The 18,769-nt window shown below is 52.0% G+C and overlaps 1 protein-coding gene across 4 annotated transcripts in view; it reads right to left on the bottom strand.

Annotated features, from left to right (window-relative positions):
- Positions 1 to 18,667, bottom strand: part of DRC3 (dynein regulatory complex subunit 3) — a 39,284-nt gene extending 20,617 nt beyond the window's left edge. The window contains exons 1-6 of one of the 4 annotated variants that reach the window (XM_046675776.1): positions 18,571 to 18,667; positions 17,761 to 17,875; positions 14,160 to 14,324; positions 11,760 to 11,876; positions 8,566 to 8,732; positions 225 to 371 (exon numbers count right to left, since the gene is read on the bottom strand). In XM_046675776.1, the coding sequence (XP_046531732.1) occupies positions 225 to 371; positions 8,566 to 8,732; positions 11,760 to 11,876; positions 14,160 to 14,319 (591 nt within the window). In that variant the 5' untranslated portion in view covers positions 14,320 to 14,324; positions 17,761 to 17,875; positions 18,571 to 18,667. Of the gene's footprint in view, positions 1 to 224; positions 372 to 8,565; positions 8,733 to 11,759; positions 11,877 to 14,159; positions 14,325 to 14,827; positions 15,001 to 17,760; positions 17,876 to 18,570 lie in introns of those variants that run through there. The other 3 variants (XM_046675777.1, XM_046675775.1, XM_046675778.1) reach the window with 3 other exon arrangements.
- Between the last annotated feature and the right edge of the window lie 102 nt (positions 18,668 to 18,769).

Here is an 18,769-nt window from a genome sequence, read left to right as displayed (position 1 = left end):
GTGAGGTGGAGGGGGCGTGGCTGCCGTGAGCACACTAGACAGTTCCCACCAGGCTTCTGCAGCAATCACAGACAGAGGCAGGTAAAAGGGGGTAGGAAGAGGGAGCTGCCCTTTCTCTCCTCTTCGTGCGGACGGGGAGTTCCACCTCAGTGCCCCTTTCCATAGAACCTGGGGTGCCTAAAGACTGACTCACAGAGCTCGGAGACCCAGAGGGAGACACTTGCCATGTGGTCGTCAATGCGCCGGAAGTCCAGGTACACGAGGTCGGGAAGGTAGGCACAGATGAACATCTTGTAATCCTCTGCCTCGGCGATGGGGTTCCCAGAGAGGCTGAGTGTCCTCAGGTCCTTGAACCGCCGCAGGTAGATGATCTGTGGAGAAAGGCCCACTTTCTTGGCTGCTGCAGGCCTTAAAACGTACCTGGCAGCCCATGTCCTCTGTACTCTGCTGGAGTTTGCAGCCTGGCCACAGTGCCTTCAGCACTGGGTGGAGTGACAGGCGTGGAGGAAGCTCAGGAGTTCCAGGCTGGATGCTGTACTGAGGCCTTCGGTCAGGCATGGGCTTTCCAAAGAATCAGCAGACCTGGGTTCAAATGCTGGTTATAGGACCTTGGTCACGCTACCTAACATCTGTGAGCCTCAATTCCCATGTGTAAAATGGGTATGAGGATGTTATGTCTGTTACAGGTGTTGTAAGTGATGCGGGGTCGGTGAGCCGAGGAGTCGAAAGAAAGATTTCTTAGACTCTCAAGATCTGGCAGTAGTGCTCTTTTATTTAGAGAATAGTGTGGAATAGCATGGGGACAGGACCCATGGGCAGTCAGAGCTTCTGCTGCCGCTGCTTCTGCTGCCCCCGCTGGCATGGGGACAGAGCCCATGGGCAGGCAGAGCCGCTGCTGCTGCCCCCGCTGGCATGGGGACAGGACCCATGGGCAGGCAGAGCTGGTGCGTGGGGACAGGACCCACGGGCAGTCAGAGCTCCTGCTGCTGCTGCTTCTGCTGCCCCCGCTGGCATGGGGACAGGACCCATGGGCAGGCAGAGCTGGTGCGTGGGGACAAGACCCACGGGCAGTCAGAGCTCCTGCTGCTGCCCCGAGTTGAGGGTTAGGGCTAAATTTAAGGCATAGGTATATGATTCATCTCTTTACAAGACAAAGGAAAGAACATGAAAAAAAGTTAAAATGGTATCAGTGCAGGTGGGGTCTGGTCATTGGGTGATCCCATGACTTTTAGACAAGAATCAAATCGGGTTAAGTAAAGGTCAGAAGCCACCACCCTAAATCAGTTACATGAGATTGCCAGACAACAACCAACTTAAGTTCTTGCCTCTGGCATTGATTAAGAGCTTCTAGAGATAAGACCATCCCCCCTTCTTCCTGGCACAGAGAGGGAGGCATCTTCACAGATAGAGGTTTCCCTTAGAAATGTAAATGTTTCCCAACAAAGGGGCAAACAAATTCCACTCCTTGGAGCCTGAATCTCATCTGTAGTTTTAAAACTAACCAGCCTAAAAATCCTCATCATAAGCCATTTTAAAATTAAGCAGCCTAAAAATCCTCATCAGTAAGGACCAAAGGAGATCAGCTATGAAAAACGTTCAGAAGAGCACCTCTGGACTACTCACTAAACAGTGGTTGCGGCTGTTATCATCATTACTGCTCACTCAGGAGAGCTGTGCCATTTAGATTGTAAAGCCCTGGGAAAGGTCCAAATTTCTCAAGTTAAATGGAAGCCAGTTTATAGTTAACCTTGGATTAACTGGATAATAGCTAGTGGAACATTCCCCTAACTGTGGTTTATTCTTCCTATATTCTATTTTTAGTAAAATGGGAAAAAAGTCAACCAGATAGCTAACATTTCATTCTTGTTTTTCTTAAAGATTGGCACCTGAGCTAACATCTGTTGCCAATCTTCTTTTTTTTCCTCTTCTTCTTCTTCTCCCCAAAGCCCCCCAGTACATAGTTGTGTATTTTTAGTTGTGGGTCCTTCTAGTTGTGGCATGTGGGATGCCACCTCAGCATGGCCTGATGAGCGGTGCCATGTCCGCGCCCAGGATCCGAACCGGTGAAACCCTGGGCCGCTGAAGTGGAGCGCATGAACTTAACCACTCGGCCATGGGGCCGGCCCCTAATATTTCATTCTGATAGCATCTTCTGAACACCTAGACACTGTACTATGCAAAAGATAGAAAAGAAACCTGGCATGCTTTTCTGAAGGAATTTCTTTCAGTCATTTATTTATTCAATAAACATTATTAAGCACCTGTGACGCCTCAGGCACATGCTGGGCCTTCGGGACACAGTGGGAACAAAGCCCACATAGTCACTGCCCTTATAGCAAAAGTTGACATTCTCGGGGCAGGGCACAAGAACATTTTTAAAAGTAAATAAGGGCCGCCTGGTGGCACAGCGGTTAAGTGTGCATGTTCCAATTCGACGGCCCGGGGTTCACCGGTTCAGATCCCAGGTGCGGACATGGCACCACTTGGCAAGCCATGCTGTGGTAGGCGTCCCACGTATAAAGTAGAGGAAGCTGGGCACGGATGTTAGCTCAGGGCCAGTCTTCCTTGGCAAAAAGAGGAGGATTGGCAGCAGATGTTAGCTCAGGGCTAATCTTCCTTAAAAAAAAAAAAGGTAAACGTAAATAAAATCATGACAGTTTGGGGAAAGTTCTATAAGATAATAAAGAGGGGCCATGAGAGAAAATAACAGGAAGGACCTTTCTTCAGTAGAGGACACAGAGGTCTCTATGAAGGTGACATTAATCTGAGACCTACGGGAGCCAGCCGTGGAGAAGCAGAGGAGAGTGCATTCTCAGGAGCAGAAAGTGATGAGGATTTTAGGCTGGTTACTTTTAAAACTGCTGATGAGAAGCAGGCTCTGAGGACTGGAATTTGCTTGCTCTTTGAGAGATATTTGCATTTGTGAAGGAAGAGGGGATGACCTTGTAGGGACCTGAAACTGGCAACCCCAGGATATGTCTCTTTGGCATCGGGACTGTTTGGGGCTGATTGCTTTTGATAAACTGGGACAGGGAGGGAGGCTCTTGGGAATGGAACTTGCCCTTTTTGGGACACATTTACATTTGTAAGGTAAATCTCTATCTGTAAAAGGTACCTCCCTCTCTGTATCAGGAAGAAGAGAGATGACCTTGTCCCTAGAAACTCTTAATGGGGAAGGCAAGAACTTAAGTTGGTTGCTGTCTGGCAATCTCATGTAACTGATTTAGGGTGGTGGCTTCTGACCTTTACTTAACCCGATTTGATTCTTGTCTAAAAGTCATGGGATCAAACAATGACCAGACCCCACCTGCACTGATACCATTTTAACTTTTTTTCCATGTTCTTTCCTTTGTCTTGTAAAGACATGACTCACATACCCATGCCTTATAAAATTAACCCTAACCCTCAACTCAGGGCAGCAGCAGCAGCTCTGACTGCCCGTGGGTCCTGTCCCCACGCACCAGCTCTGCCTGCCCATGGGTCCTGTCCCCATGCCCACGGCAGCAGCAGCTCCCCATGCCAGCAGCAGCTCTGACTGCCCATGGGTCCTGTCCCCATGGCAGCAGTAGCGGGGGCGGCAGCAGCGGCTCCTCCTGCCTGTGGGCCCTGTCCCCACGCAGCAGCCTGACTGCCCATGGGTCCTGTCCCCATGCTATTCCACACTATTCTCTAAATAAAAGAGCTCTACCAGATCTTGAGAGTCCAAGAAATCTTTCTTTCGACTCCTCGGCTCACCAACCCCGCATCAAAAGGACACAGGCAAAGTCCCTGAGGGGCCTTCCTGCAGCGCCCTGTGGTGGGGCGGCTGGAGGAAGGACCTGCGGGAGACTGGAGACAAGGTCAGCGCTTGACCTTGTAGGCTGCGGTCAAGAGTTTAGATTTTGTTCTAAGAACAATGAAAGCCATTGGAGCTGTAAGTATTTACGGACTGGGGAGACAGGATCTGATTTCATTTTTAAGAGCTCTCCCAATGAGATTTAATTTCTCATCTTTTAGATTGTCAAAGAGAGAAAGGTTTGATAAGAAAGCGTGTTGTGGAAGGTGAAAAGAAATGGGCTTTCTCATAATTGCTGGTAGGTTTGTAAACACTCCTACTTCTATAGATGGCAATTTGGCAAGATCCATCAAAATAAAAAATGCACATGCCCTCAGGCCCAGCAATTCCACCTGGAGGAATTTATCTTACAGATGCCCTCATCCAGATGCGAAGTAGCCCTGTTCAAGGACATCCACTGCAGCCTGCGTGACTCAGCAGGAGGTTGGAAACCATTCCAAAGTCCACCCATGGGAGACTGGGAAAATGCATCATGCCATCTAAGTGGCGGAATGATCCAGCAAAGTGGGAATGGATGACTCGGAGGAGATGGGACTGAAGGCAGGCACTTGGAGGGTAGCCAGACAGATGAGACAATTGCACAAAATGTTTAAACAACAAGATGCCTGGAAAGACACATGTGCAACTTCGAAGTAGCTGTGGCCTCTGGAAGGGGAAGCAGGGACTGACGCAGGAGCCACAGAGGCTCTTCCCTGTGTGCCCTGAGTCCTACTGAAACCTCTGCTTGTTTTTATGCAATAAACAGGTATTAAAATAATCCTAGCAAATAAATAACAAGAAAGTATATAATTAGATGTCAGATACACAGTACGGAGAAGGGCTAAAATCAAAGATGCTAGCAGCCCATAGGTTATTCTGTCAGGATGATGACAATCAAGGCTGCCCCAGGGAGAAGCCCAAGGCATCCTGCCCTACATAGGGATCTGGATCTATATCATCCTCCGGGAAGCATAGGACTCCTGACCTGATCCGATCTGATTCTTATCTAAAAGTTATAGGACTACCCGATAACCAGACCCTATCCACATTGATACCATTTTAATGACTTTTTTTTTACATAATCTTTCCTTTGTCTTGTAAAGAGACAACTCACATACCTATGTCTTAAATTTAGCCCTACCCTCAACCCATTGTGGCTCTTCACTGCCCATGGGTCCTGTCCCCATGCCTGCAGCCCTTCACTGCCCATGGGTCCTGTCCCCATGCTGCAGCCCTTCACTGCCCATGGGTCCTGTCCCCATGCTGCAGCCCTTCACTGCCCATGGGTCCTGTCCCCATGCCTGCAGCCCTTCACTGCCCATGGGTCCTGTCCCCATGGCTGCAGCTCTTTACTGCCCATGGGTCCTGTCCCCATGCTACTCCATGCTATTCTCTGAATAAAAGAGCACTACTGCCAGATCTTGAGAGTCCAAGAAATCTTTCTTTTGATTCCTCGGCTCGCCGAGCCCTCACCAAGGACTCTGCAGGTCAAGTCACTGAGGGCTGATGCCTATTAGGCGAAGAGGATCCAGGGGCCCCAGCATCTCTGGGATTTGGCCAGGCTTCCAGAACAATGAAATCTGGACCCAGATACTTCAGCACTCCCTGGCTGCTTCTCCCCAGGTGCCTTCTTCCTTCCTCTTTCTCTCTGTGGACTGAGTTTACCTGCTTCTTTCATATTCTCAAGGGGCCACCTGGCTCCCAGCAAACCACTGGGAAAAGCGGATGGGGTTTCTTCCTGCCCAGTCCCTGCAGGGATCGAGTGGGAGACTACCCAAGGCCAGGGGAGGGAGTAGGGCATCCACAGCAGGACCTGGGCACGGACTGCGAGTTGGTGCCCACCACCACACCCAGGCCTGGCCTTTAGGGAGCAGATGTGGGGTCCATTAAAGTCTACAAATGGGAACAAGTCAGAAGAGATCCCTTGACATGTAGGCCCAGGGGTACTGGACTTACCTAGGCAGGAACAGCTCTGACTGCTCGGAAGGTTTTCAAACAGCAAGATTTGGGGCTGTTTGGGGCTAATCCTTAATCTGAAAATTCCTGAATAACCATCACTTTCTGTGTAGCCACTATGTGCCAGGCCCTATATTAGGCACAATAACCTATGGGCTAGGGCTATTGTTATTCCCATTTTACGGGTGGGCAAATGGGCCCCTAGACCTCTAAGTCACTGGCCCAAGGCCAGATAGTCAGTGACTAGTTAAATCTCAGCTCTTGACTCAGTTTACCTGGCCCCTCCATGCCTCACCCAACAGTCTGACTGGCCAGCATTTGGCTGCCCCGCCCCCAGAAAGCAGAAGGCAGGCTCAGCAGTGAGGACTTGGACCCTGAAGGGGCGCTGGCGCGGCTGCATCCTCCTGTCTGCTGTGCAGGGTGAACTTCTGAGATTACACAGGTCCGGGCTTCGGTCCCACTAGACAAACTTAAATACAGGTAAGAAGTTGGTGCTTAACCCACTCCAGGACATTCATCTAGGCCACCCAGGCTGGCCATCACCCTGCTAGGGTACTGGCCTGAGGGTAGGTGTGGGCTGCTATCAGACTCAAGGGTCACTGCTGGGGGAGATTTCTTGTGCTCTCTGTCCTGCTAGATGTGGACAAGGAAGCCTGTGGTCTTGACTGCTTGACTACAACCATGAAGAGAATCAGCCCAGGGAGATGCTGAGGATGGCAGGGCCAAGTGGCAGAAAGAACCCGCGTCCTCCAAGCCCTGGTGATAAGCCTGCCCTCCTCACAAGGGCAGCAATCATGGCGGTAAACGTCTTCATGGTCTGTGGCTGGGGCTTGGCTCAGCTCCCGCCTCAGGCGCAGCTGTGATGAACTCTTGCTGACCGCACCCACCTCATCTCTCTCCGCCTTAGCTCTCTGAGGCCCACCCAGACACAAGGGCAGGAGGGACTTAATCCCCACTCCCAGGCGTCCCTTAGCTCCTGAAGGACAGGCCGGGTTGGGGGATAAACGATGCCTCAGGCTCCCTGCCCTTCAGATGTTCACTTCTGGGGGGCATTCTGGACACTTCTGAAGACCCAGCAGAATTGAGTCCCCTTACCTACTGCAGCAGCCTTAGTAACCACCTGCAGGTTGGTTTTTCCTGCCCTCTGGGTTGCTCCAGCTTCCCGAGATCACCTCCCAAACACACCACCCACACCCAAGTCCTTGCCTCAGCCATGCTTTCAGCTTGCTTAGGGCGAGCTTTTCTGTTCAGCAGGCAAAGCACCTTTCTGATGGTGCCATCTTTGCTTCACCCATTCCCATGATCCTCTTCAAATCCATCCTCATGGTGGTTTCCAAAACGCAGTCCTGCCCTGGACACACCGCAGCACAAAAGCCCTCCACAGCTCCGCTCTGCTGCTGTGGCCGGCCAGCCCTGGGTGCCGCCCTGCGTCACACACCCAGTGACCTTGGGCCTTTCCAGGGTGCTGTGCATTCCCGGGCAGGCAGCCCAAGTGCGCCTCCAGGCCTTTGCTCACACCATTCCCTCCTCCTGGGAAGCCTTTTCCTTCTGCTGGATGACAAAATTGCAATCATCTTTTAAGGAGCCTGATCAGAAGTCACCTCTCCTCTCCTGATGCTCTGCTCTAGGAAGGATCTCAGCTACAGCAGTCCTGTTCCTGTTAGGCATGCACTCCAGCCCCGCGCTGATGAAGTCCTTAGCTCATCAGCTCACTTGATTCCTGCGAGAGCCTGGCAGGTGGGCTGTGGCCATTATCTCCAATTTACAGATGAGGAAACTGAGGTGTGGCGGACTCAAGCTGTGGGGCATGAGGCTGGGTTTTGGACCCAGGCCATCTGACTGAGCCAAGTAGAAAAAGAATCTTGAAAGGGTACTGAACAGCAACCAGGACTGGCAGGCAGGCTGGAGAAGCAGGTCCCAGCTACAGTTCTGTCCGAGGGGCAGTCTGGTAATGTTATCTTTTTTTTTTAGCCCTGAGCTAACTACTGCCAATCCTCCTCTTTTTGCTGAGGAAGACTGGCCCTCAGCTAACATCTATGCCCATCTTCCTCTACTTTAACATGTGGGATGCCTACCACAGCATGGTGTGCCAAGCGGTGCCATGTCCACACCCGGGATCTGAACCGGCGAACCCCGGGCCGCTGAGAAGTGGAATGTGAGAATTTAACCACTGTGCCACCGGGCCAGCCCGTGGTAATGTCATCTCTGACACAGGACCCTTATGAACATTGCCACATCCCCAGCTGCCGGGGTCTTGACCTAGCTTGCTGCGTGAACCTGTTGTTGGGGTGTTTGGGGGGGCAGCCCACCTTCCCCCAAATGACCATTGACTTCTGCCGCCTCACAGGTACACAAGTCTGGCACCCTGGGGAGGACACCAGCTTCTTGTCACCTTGTGTTTTGATTATGTGAGTGTATGCTGGTCAATCCCAAAGAGACCATACCTTGTGGGTCTCTGTACCCACTGGGCATAGGAAAAATGCCCCACGTCCTCACCTCAGCAAATGTTTGTTAAGTGAGTGTGGGGCTCAGGGAAAGAGAGACCCCACCAAGGCAGAGGAACAAACTTGCCCCCATAGGTGGGCTTTGCTGGGTTAAGCATGGTGTGTAAACATTATCAAATCTCTCATGGAATAATCTGGATTTCTGGCTTTTCTAGGAAATGGGGACGATCCGGAAGGCTAGGCCTGCCTTTCCCCTTGCCACAGACCGCCCCAGCCACTCCCCCAACTATAGTGCCTGGCTTCCCCTCTGCCTGCAGGTGGCAGTCCCGGCCCTGCCACCTGAACACTCACATTCATCATGTTGCCGATCTGGTTGTTGCCCAGTGACAGCACTTGCAGCTTGACAAGGGAATCCAGAGAGTCGATCTTGGTGATCCGGTTGTTGAACAAGCTCAGGTCCTCCAGGTTCACCAGGGCGTCCAGCCCCTCGATGGCCTCGATGTTGTTGAAGGACAGGTCTGGAAGGAAGAGGGCCGTGAGGGTCCGGTGATGAGTTAGGGGGTAGACTGCTCTGAGACAAACCCATCAGGGCTACTTATGCCCCGGGAGCCAGCACCAAGCCCTCGGGCCTGGAACTGACTCACTGTCTGATGGCTTATGGTTTTCTAGAAGCCCTGCACAAATTCTTCCCGCAGTCTGACTTTCACCACCCTCTCCAGTTCTGCCACTCATCTTTCCGACAGGGGACATCTGGGCGAATACTCACATCTATGGTCCGTCATTGCTCTGGGATGGAATGCTTACTAGCAGGTCCGAAAAAGTGCACCTTGGAGTGGGGGAGCCGGTTGCAGCGTGTCCTCTTCCCTCACTCCTATGAGCATTTTAGTAATAATATCACCTGTCTGTCTAGCATTAAGTGCTGAACAGCCCTGAGCCGCCCTTTGGAATTTCTCTCCTCATTTGCTCAACTGGGAAGCTGAAACTCAGAAAGGCTCAGTGATTTGCCCAAAGCCACACAGCTAACCATGATGCTGCCAGAGTTCATCCAGGGCCCCTCCCTGAACGCGCGACAGGCCAGGTTCTTCCAGCTACATCATAGCTGACTCAGGCTCCTCCAAACCCCAACTGAGATGTCAAGATCCTCTCCAGCCCAAGTTTCACATCTTTGAGAATAAAAGTACTTTTTCCCTGCCACACGTTTTCAGGGCTGGCTGGGTTTGGGGCTGCAACCCTGTCCTGGAACACCACGTCTCAGAGGCCCCAACTAGGAATCTTTCATGAGCTTGGAAATACGATCATGACAGCTGCAAGTTACCGTATTTAAAAGGTGATTTGGGAAGTCAGTTTATCCATGTCGTAATAGCAGGGCCTATCACCTGTTGACAGTTGAGACTAATGATAATTTATTGTCCCTTTCTCGACGCAAGGCCCTCTGAGTGCCTTACCTATTTCACCCTCAGAGCATAGGTATCATCACCCTCACTTTACGGACGAGGTAACAGATTTAAAGGGGCCTGGTGGTAATACGCCCAAGATCACACAGCACATAAAGAAGCTGAGGTTCAGAGGGGTGAAATAATTTGTGCAGAATCACTTAGTTCATGGCAGGGCTGGGGTTTGAACTGGGGCCTACCAAATGCCACGCCTGCCCACTTCTTTCCCAGCATGCAGCCAGGTTCTGTTCTTTGGGGGCCTGGCCCCACCCCACCAGAACTAGTGGCGTGATGGTAAATGTTTAACAACAGGGTGGCGAGGGTGGCAGGAAGCCCTGATTTCTAGTGCATGACAATTTCTGTGGTGTAAATATTCCCACCATGGCCAATTTCAAGCTACTAACATTAACATCCCTGAATGCGAAATTGGGACAAGATGTACACAATCAGATTTCAAGAGCCAGTACTAGCTGGCTCTGGCACATGCTCAGCCCTGGGGCAGCTGATGGTAGTGGGCCACCAGCAGGGCTTGTACATGCACGTGGAGGGCTATGCTGGACCATTGGAGTGCCATCTACCCCATCCCCCCTGCATCCCAGGGACCCAGATCTTCCTGGCATTGGCTGGGTCCCTGGGTGACAAGCACTACAGCTGGACATAGTGCTCTGAGGAGGGGAGCCTGACCTCTTACCAGAACTTTCCAATTCTGCTCTCTCCAAAATCATGGAACGCTAAGCATCACAGGAGCGTCTCATGGGAACCCATGACACTTGTTTTACGTCTGAGAGACAGCTGGGCCTGGTAGCTCTGGCCTAACAATGCGGCATTCAGACAGCCTGTGGCCGGCCGGCCTGCCAGAGGGGCATGGCTCAGGGTCTGGCCTAACCCGGCACCCTCTTCTCCTCCTTCATCTCCAGTGGAGACAGATGATTCCTGGCGAGGCAGGTGGGCCACCACGCCTGGGACTCAGCATTAATGGGTGCTGGGGTGTGAGGAATGGGTGCCTGGGGTGAGAGACCTGGGCCTAGCAGTCAGGAGACCTGGCTGTGCTCTGTCTGTGCTGCCTGTAGCATGTGAATTGGTCAAGCCCACCAGCCTCTCTGCCTCAGCTGCTGCATCTGTGAAATGGCAGCATAATCCTGTCTGTGGGGTTGCTGGGGGCTCGCAACCGTCAGCACTATTGCAGCAGCAGGTGTTTGCAAATCGGGAGGTGTGCGATGCACCAGGCTGCTGCTGTTCGGAAGCAGTCTGACAGGATGGAGGGCATGTGGACTTTGGGGTCAGACAGGCATAGGTTTGCATCCCAGCTCTGCTATTTCTTGGTCATATAGCTTTGGGCAAATGCCTTGGCCTCTTGGAGGCTCAGTCCCTCTTCTGTAGATTGGAATCAGATTGGTAACAGATTCCCATCTCTTAGGATTATTGTGGTGGCTAAATAAGACAAAGTTATACAGACCTCTCCCACCAGAACCCCCTCCCCGTAAGGTCCCTCTCACCAGATGTGAGGGTGCCTCCTAAGGGCCAGCAGATAGACACAGTTCACCAAACCCTGTGGCTCCGGCAGTGAGGGCCAGAGCTCTAGAGCCAGATAGAGCTGGGCTGGGAGCCTGATGCCCCATTTACTTGCTGTGACTCAGTTTGCTCCTCTCTATAACTGGGATGCTGTGTGGATGGAAAGGCTGCACAGGGCAAGCACACAGTCCCATGCTTAGTAAGTAGTAACGGACAATGCACACTAGCAGCTGTGATGATTCTTTCCCATTTGATCTACTTTGATCTGGGTCCCCTGACTGGTGGGGCTACGGTTATCTGGCAACCTGAGTCTAGAGTAACTAGAAGGAGTCCACAGCTGCCCCTCTGTCCCCTTCCCAGACTCAGAGGTTTGGCAGGTGGGAGCAGAATATTCTGTCCTGGTGTGTCCAAGCACACTGTTGCTTTGCCCAGCACAGGCTCCAGACTTTTAAAAAGAGCAGCTTTCTCACTCCCGGCAGACAGAGCTTCTGCTGCCTCCAAGGTAATGCTGGGCTGGCAGCTGACTATTGCCTGGGAAGGCAATAACCTTGGCAGGGTCTCCCCTTGATTAAGGTGGACACACATAGGAAGGGGCCTTACCCAGCCAGACCAGGTGGGTGAGGTTCTCCAGGCCCTCAATCCTCTCAATGAGGTTATTGTCCAGCTGCAGCTTCCTCAAGTTCTCAAACTGCCAGAGGTTGTCAATGCGGAGGATGTCTGAAACAATCGGAGGAGACGCCTGGGCTGATTCCAGCCTCCCGTTAGGGTCAGAGTTTGGTTCCAGCATATTGGAGGATTGAGAGGACCAACACTAACCATACAAAAGGCCCCACAACTCCACTGCCTTGCCCTGGAGCGTGAGGGTGCCCTGGAGATGTGGGCTGAGCCTCGTGAAGCTCCGAGTCCCTATCAGTGCCGCTGCCAGAACCACAGCAGGACCTAATAGGCCCGTGGGGGGATGTCAGGGGTGTAGGGGTGGGCTGGACCTGCCTAGGGCAGGGGGCTCACTTGCACTGCCTCCGGGGTCAGCCAGGCTAAGGGGCTGCCCTGGGGGCTGGAACAGCTTGGGGCACAGGACATGGGCAGGGGCCCTCCTTCTTCCTTCTGCAGTGTGACAAAGAGAATCAAGGCTGCAGGGTGAATGCCCCCTTGTGCACTGCTGGTGGGAGGGTCGATTAACTAGCTCCGCCTTTATGTAGGGCAATTTGGCCATATTTACTGAAATATTTAATGTCTGTGCCCTTTGACTCTGGAATCTGTCTGCAAAGATACACTGTGTTTGTGCATGCCTAAAGAAATATCTACAGGCACATGGGGACAGAAGGACAGTGGGAACCCCTAATGCCCATATATGGGGGGTTGGATAATCGCCCATAGGTAGAGAGGTGTGTTCCTGATGTCACTGAAGTGACAGGACTGCCCAAAAAGCCAATTTAATCAACATAGACACAGAATCTGCCTGTACTGCCACCGTCTTGGTCCCAGCCCACCGTCATCATTCCCTGGACCACAGAAGTGGCTGTGTCACTAGACTCCTTGCTCCAGCCCTTGGGCCCCACAGTCTATCCTCCTGCAGCCAGCAGGATCCTGTGAAAACCTAAGTCCCATCCTGTCCTTCCTCTGCTCAGGACCCTTCCAGGGCTCCCACCTCACTCACTATAAATGTCAAACACCTTCCTTTGCCCCCAAGGCTGATGTGAGCTGACCCCACAACCTCTCTGACTTCTCCACACAGGTCCACCTGCCTTAGGGCCTTTGCCCTGGCTGTTCCCTCTGCTTTAAATGCTTTCCCCGGATCTCCATGTGGCTTCTTTCCTCACCTCCTTCTAGTCTTTGCTCAATTGTCACCTTCTTGGTAAGGCCTCTGACCCTTGATAAAACACCACACTCACCCCCAGTTCCCCTTTTCTCCTCTTTGCTTTATTTTCCTCCACAGCACGTATCACCTTCAGCATGCACTATTATTCCCCTTCTTTATTGTATTTTTGTCCTTCACTGGAATGGCAGCTCTGTGAGGACAGGTTTTGTCTTTCTGTTCACAGCTACATCCTAGTGCCTGGAAGAGCACCTGATATAACACAGGCAGTTGATAAATACTGGCTGAAAGGACCTCAGGTCGGGGAAGGGGCAGCAAAAGGAAGGCAGTCAAAAGCCCCTCTGGTGACAGCCATTCTGCAGTCCCTTCAACCCTTTCACCACTGTGGCGGCTGGGGTTCAGGGGCCCTCGCTGCTCTGGGTGCCGTGCTCTGGGGAGGCCTGTGGCCTTCGGGAGCCTGGGGCCAGGGCCATGCCTACCTTGCCCACTGCTGTGTCCCCAGGGTCTGGCACAAGCCGGCTGAGGCAGGGCCTTAAGAATTCCTTGTTACTGAGTAGATGACCTGGCAGGCCAGCGTCAGAGCCCAGGATAGAGCAGGAATGTGAATCTGACCAGCTCACTCTGCTGTGGGCTGCCTGCACCAAACATGAGCGGCTGCAGGACCCCTGCCCACCTCCCTCGCTTCCTCTCACCACCTCCACTGGCCTTCTTGAGCGAGCCAGACACTGTTGTCTCACCTTGTCCTCCCAACCAGTGCTAGAGACAGAGGCTGCAATCATCCCATTTCAGGGATGGGGGCACTGAGGATCTGCCTGGTCCCCAGCCGCATCTTCCCACTAGGCTGTCCTGCCCCTCCTGAGGCACCTCCTTGCCTCCTGGCCCTGGACCCCTCCTCATTCCAGCCCCTCCTCAGAAGCTGCTCTCCCAGTAGATGTACTCTCCTCCCCACTGCTCCTGCCTGGCTGCTTGGGACCAGCCTCCTAGGTTCCGCCTGCCAGGGGCCTCACTCTAAGGACATGGATATGGAGTCCGTGGTGGAAACAGGGTGACCTTTGTGGTTCACCTAGATTCGGAGTGGAAGACTTTTCTTTTCTACGGACACTGTGTGGCATTGTAGGTCTAGAAGGTGGGGCGGAGAAAGCTGGGGCCCTGCCTGGTGCGCCCGCCCCACCCGGGATACGCACTCTGGAAGTCCAGCTGCAGGGATAGGACATCCTTGAAGAGGATACCCTCCTGCTTGGCCAGCTGCCCGGCCTCCTCCCTTGGGCCCTGCTCCCCCACGGCCAGCTTGAGCATGTCATCGTCCATCACTCTTGGCTCCATGGAGTTGCACAGTCGGTTCATCTTCCCTGAAAAACACCACATTCCTCTCCCACAATCTGCTTCTGCCTTTGTTGGAGGACCTGTTCTGGCTGGGGTCCCTTTAAGGTGTTGTGAAGCATCATGGTGGCCAAGGACACTCAGAAAACTACTCTCTCCCACCCATTGGCCCACTGGACCAGAGGTTTGTACATTTGCACCAAGGCTGCTCCAGGGCTTCCCTGGCAACCAGCTATACCCATCCTGCCTGGTGCCCATCCTCAGGGGTACACCCCTTGGCCCCAACCACAGCTGTGACTCTACCCCAGACAAGAGGACTGGTGTCCATACTGGTCTCCTGAGCTTCTGGAGCTAAGCTTCCTTACAGCTGTGGCCATCTCAGGCCTTTGGCTTTCTGCGCTCATCCTTGTTCAGGTTTCTTGGCACCAACCACTGATCATGATCCTTAGCAGGCCCAGCTAGTCATACCAGCCTGCAGAGCCCCATCCCTTCCAGGCAGTCACGTCTGTACTCATGTCATATCTGTACATACCAGAAGCTGCCCAGTGCGTAGGTGGATATGGACCCAAGCTGGCCATTCATATTCTCCCTCTGAGAAATGTGAGCTTGGAGCCACAGGATGAATGCCCATCACAGCTGGCTGTGGAGTCATGGACCGGCCAGGTACGAGGTTAAGTAGAAAGAGCAAGAGAGGGATGAGGCAGACACACAGACAGAAGCAGAGATGGGATCCAGGGGGAAAAAAAAAAGACAAAAGGACAGACAGACTGACACAGAGACAGCTTTCTTCTTGCTGGCTTTCTGGCCCCTAATGTCCCTAATTCCAGGACCTGTGAGGGTTTCTGAGGTCCCCTTCTGTGAGAGTATCCTGACTTCTTGCATTCAATCTTCTTTTACTTTAACTCCAGTAGCTTTCTGTTGCTAATGGTCCAAAGGGATCTGGCTGAAATACCACAGGCAAAGGGGGAATCTGTGGATTCATTCAGTCACGCTGTGAGGCTGACCCTGGGCTGCTATACCTGGCTGGACAGCGCCACAGCCCTGGGAAGCTGGGGTGCTCGACCTCATTCTCATGAGAACATCCAGAAGGGCTGAATGCTGCAAGAAGGCACACTCTTCTGTCAGTCTACTGGAAACTTCCAGATGCTGCCTCCCGAACCCTCTAGAAACTTGGTCGTCCCTTCTACTTTCCATCTCTGCTTCTCATCTCCCTGCTGGCTTCACCTTCTACCTTTGTCCACATGCATCCCCAACATCTGGGCCTCCCTGAACCTCCTGCCTTAAATGGTCCCTGATGTTGGGCAGCCCCTCATGTTCTGCCCTTTATTCCACTGAGTGCTGCTGGTGAGACTCCTGGTGGTGGACTGATGGTGTCCACTGCAAACCCGGGTGGGCCCGGTAATCCTGCCACCTGGTCTTAGAGACTGCCGCTGCCTGGCTGCGCAGCCCCCCCCGACATCCACTTGGATGCAGCTTATACAAATATGCATCTTTCATTTCTGAACTGTCCACGATCAAATGTCCCAGTGCCTTTAACTCTCATGTGTCCTTTCCTTCTGTTCCCAACAAAGGCACAGCCTTCCCCACCCCCACCCCTACCGCCTACCCATACCCTATCCCCACACCCCTTCTCCACTTGTGCCTTCCAACCTCCCATTCTCTCCAATCTGTTGACACGGGCTCCATCTCTTCAAGGTGATTGATTCACCCCCTAAGGATGTAGCCAGTCTCCTGTCTACTCTTCTGAAACAAATTTTTCCAAGATTTCCCATAACTTGACACCAGCTTGTCTTTGGGGAAATTTGACTATGCTGTATTTGGCAGATGTTACGTGCAAAGTGTTTGTGTTTTTTCAAAGAAAGGTGCTGCACTTTGGGAAATGATTCTTAATTCTGATTTCAAAACTTTGACTTCTCATCCCTCCCATGTCATCAAGGCCTGGCACTTGTGACAGATCAAGCTTGCCTTCAGTTGAGCCCAACAACGGCTATGCAATGTGGAACAGCTGTTATGCACACAAGGGCAGGATTTGGATCCTGACTGTGCATCCTTTGGCAACTCACTTCACCTGTCTAAGCCTTCAATTTCCCATCTGTAAAAGATAAATAATTCCTCCCTCCTGGGCTGGCCCAGTGGTATAGCGGTTAAGTGTGCATGTTCCGCTCTGGCAGCCCGGGGTTCACGGGTTTGGATCCCGGGTGTGGACATGGTACTGTTTGGCACGCCATGCTGTGGTAGGCATCTCACATATAAAGTAGAGGAAGATGGGCATGGATGTTAGCTCAGGGCCAGTCTTCCTCAGTGAAAAGAGGAGGATTGGCAGCAGTTAGCTCAGGGCTAATCTTCCTTAAAAAAAAAAAAAGGGGGCCGGCCCGGTGGTGCAGCAGTTAAGTTTGCACGTTCCGCTTCTCGGTGGCCCGGGGTTCGCTGGTTCGGATCCCCACACGTTGCGGACATGGCACCGCTTGGCAAAAAGCCATGCTGTGGTAGGCATCCCACGTATAAAGTAGAGGAAGATGGGCACGGATGTTAGCTCAGGGCCATCTTCCTCAGCAAAAAGAGGAAGATTGGCAGTAGTTAGCTCAGGGCTAATCTACCTCAAAAAAAAAAAATTCCTCCCTCCTACATTTGTTTAAGATCATTTATTTAATGTACACATGTAATGAACAGCTACTACATACTGTGAATAAAACAGACAGGTCTCCCTACCTCTGTTTCAGACATGAATCAGATAATCATAGAAATGTTTAATTACAAACCATGACAAGTTTGTAGGTGTAGGAAATTATGATAGCATACATTAAGGGCACCTGGCCTGGCTGGAGGAGATGAGGCTGAGATCTGAAGGAGGAGTAGGAAAGAAGAAAGAGGGAACTGCATGGTGAGGGCCCTGAGGTGGGAGAGAATAAGACACGTTCCACTTTGGCTGAAGCGTTCCACTTTGGCTGAAGCGATGCAAGGTTGGAGAGCCAGCAGGAGTTCTATTATTATCCTAGGATCCCTGGGAAGCTCCTGAGCCTTAATGAGGGCAGTGACATGATCAGATTTTAATTTAAAGATGCTCGTTCTGGCTGTAGTACTGAGAATGGCAAGAGTAGTGATGTGAGACATGCCCAGGGTGGTGTTAAGATGTGGATTTGAGAGATCTCTAAGACCTTAATTTACATGCAGAACTGATCATCTGCAGTTTTCAGATAAGAAAATGGAAGCTAGTTAGAAAGGTTAAGTAACGTGCCCAAGTTCATACATCTTGTATATGGCAGAGACAGAACATGACTCCAGAGCCCATTTTCTTAACCATGAATCAACTGTACCCAGGGTACTGTGGACTATTATTGTCATAGCTCTAAGATTGTCACAATGTTTCTCACAGCTGTTCTGGGTCAGGGCCAAGGCCCAAACACTCCTTCCCTAAGGGGTTTTTATCAGTAATTTACCACCCAACCTGGGTTCCTGTTGACTTGCCTGAGGACAGCGTTGTTGCTGAAAACCAGAGGCAGGAGGTGGGGAAGGCAGTGGAGAGTTTCACACCACTGTCAGTGGAGTTGCCTCCTCACAGAGAAACAGATTCAGAATTGTCCTGGGAAATAACAACCTGGGATCAATCAGGTCTGAAAAATACAGCTCTTATTGGTCATGAACCAATAAGAAAATCAACAATTTACTGAGTGCTTACTGGGTAGTAAGTGCGCACGTGTCATTTAATTACCTGTCAGCTCTGGAGGCCATTAGAAAAGGGAAAAGGGAGTCCTAATGTCCTTATTTCCCAGATTGTCCACAGTCATACAAGGAACTACTGACGACAGACAGACATGGAAATCGGGTATCCATATTCCCACCCAAAGCACTTTATACAGCACCAAGATGAAGAATAAAAGTAAGAGAAATAATCTAAAGACAGTTAGGAAGTCGGATATGAGGGTTAAATTCTTGAAGAATTTATCAGTGGACCTTTCTTCCCGCTACCTTTCTGTCTACGAAAGGGATCGGGCCAGGAGGCTGGGGGATGGAACCCCTTAAACACCTCTTGGGGCCCTGCTCCCCAAAGAAGTGCTTCCTTAGCATTTCTTTCTCATCCGCAGGCCTGAAAGCCCGAGGCCAGCGTTTTGACTGTCTCAGCGCGGCAGCTGAGGGGCTGGCAGAGGACCTGTGTGCTCATTTTACAGATGAGGAGGGCCAGGCCGCACTCTTCGGAGAAAAAGGTCAGAGCAAGAGTTACGTCGGGGCGCTGTTTGCCCCTGCGAAGCCTCCCGGAACCTCAGCTCCGGGTCTCACCTTCCGAAGCACAGGCTACCGGGCTGGTTCCACGCAGCAGACGCTTTGCCCGGTTGCTAGGAGAACCAAGCGCTACCACTCCGTTGCTAACCGGAAGTCAGAAGGTTGACATCCTGGGTGAAAGTTGAGGGGGCACGTGACCACGTTTCTGGGTGGGGAAATACTCCTACCACCAACCAACCGGGGAGAAAACAAATGT

This window comes from Equus quagga, chromosome 11 (genome assembly GCF_021613505.1).
Source record: "Equus quagga isolate Etosha38 chromosome 11, UCLA_HA_Equagga_1.0, whole genome shotgun sequence".
Lineage (NCBI taxonomy): Eukaryota > Metazoa > Chordata > Mammalia > Perissodactyla > Equidae > Equus > Equus quagga.
The sequence above is the reverse complement of the archived record's forward strand: the minus strand, read 5'-3'. Positions and strand labels throughout refer to the sequence as shown.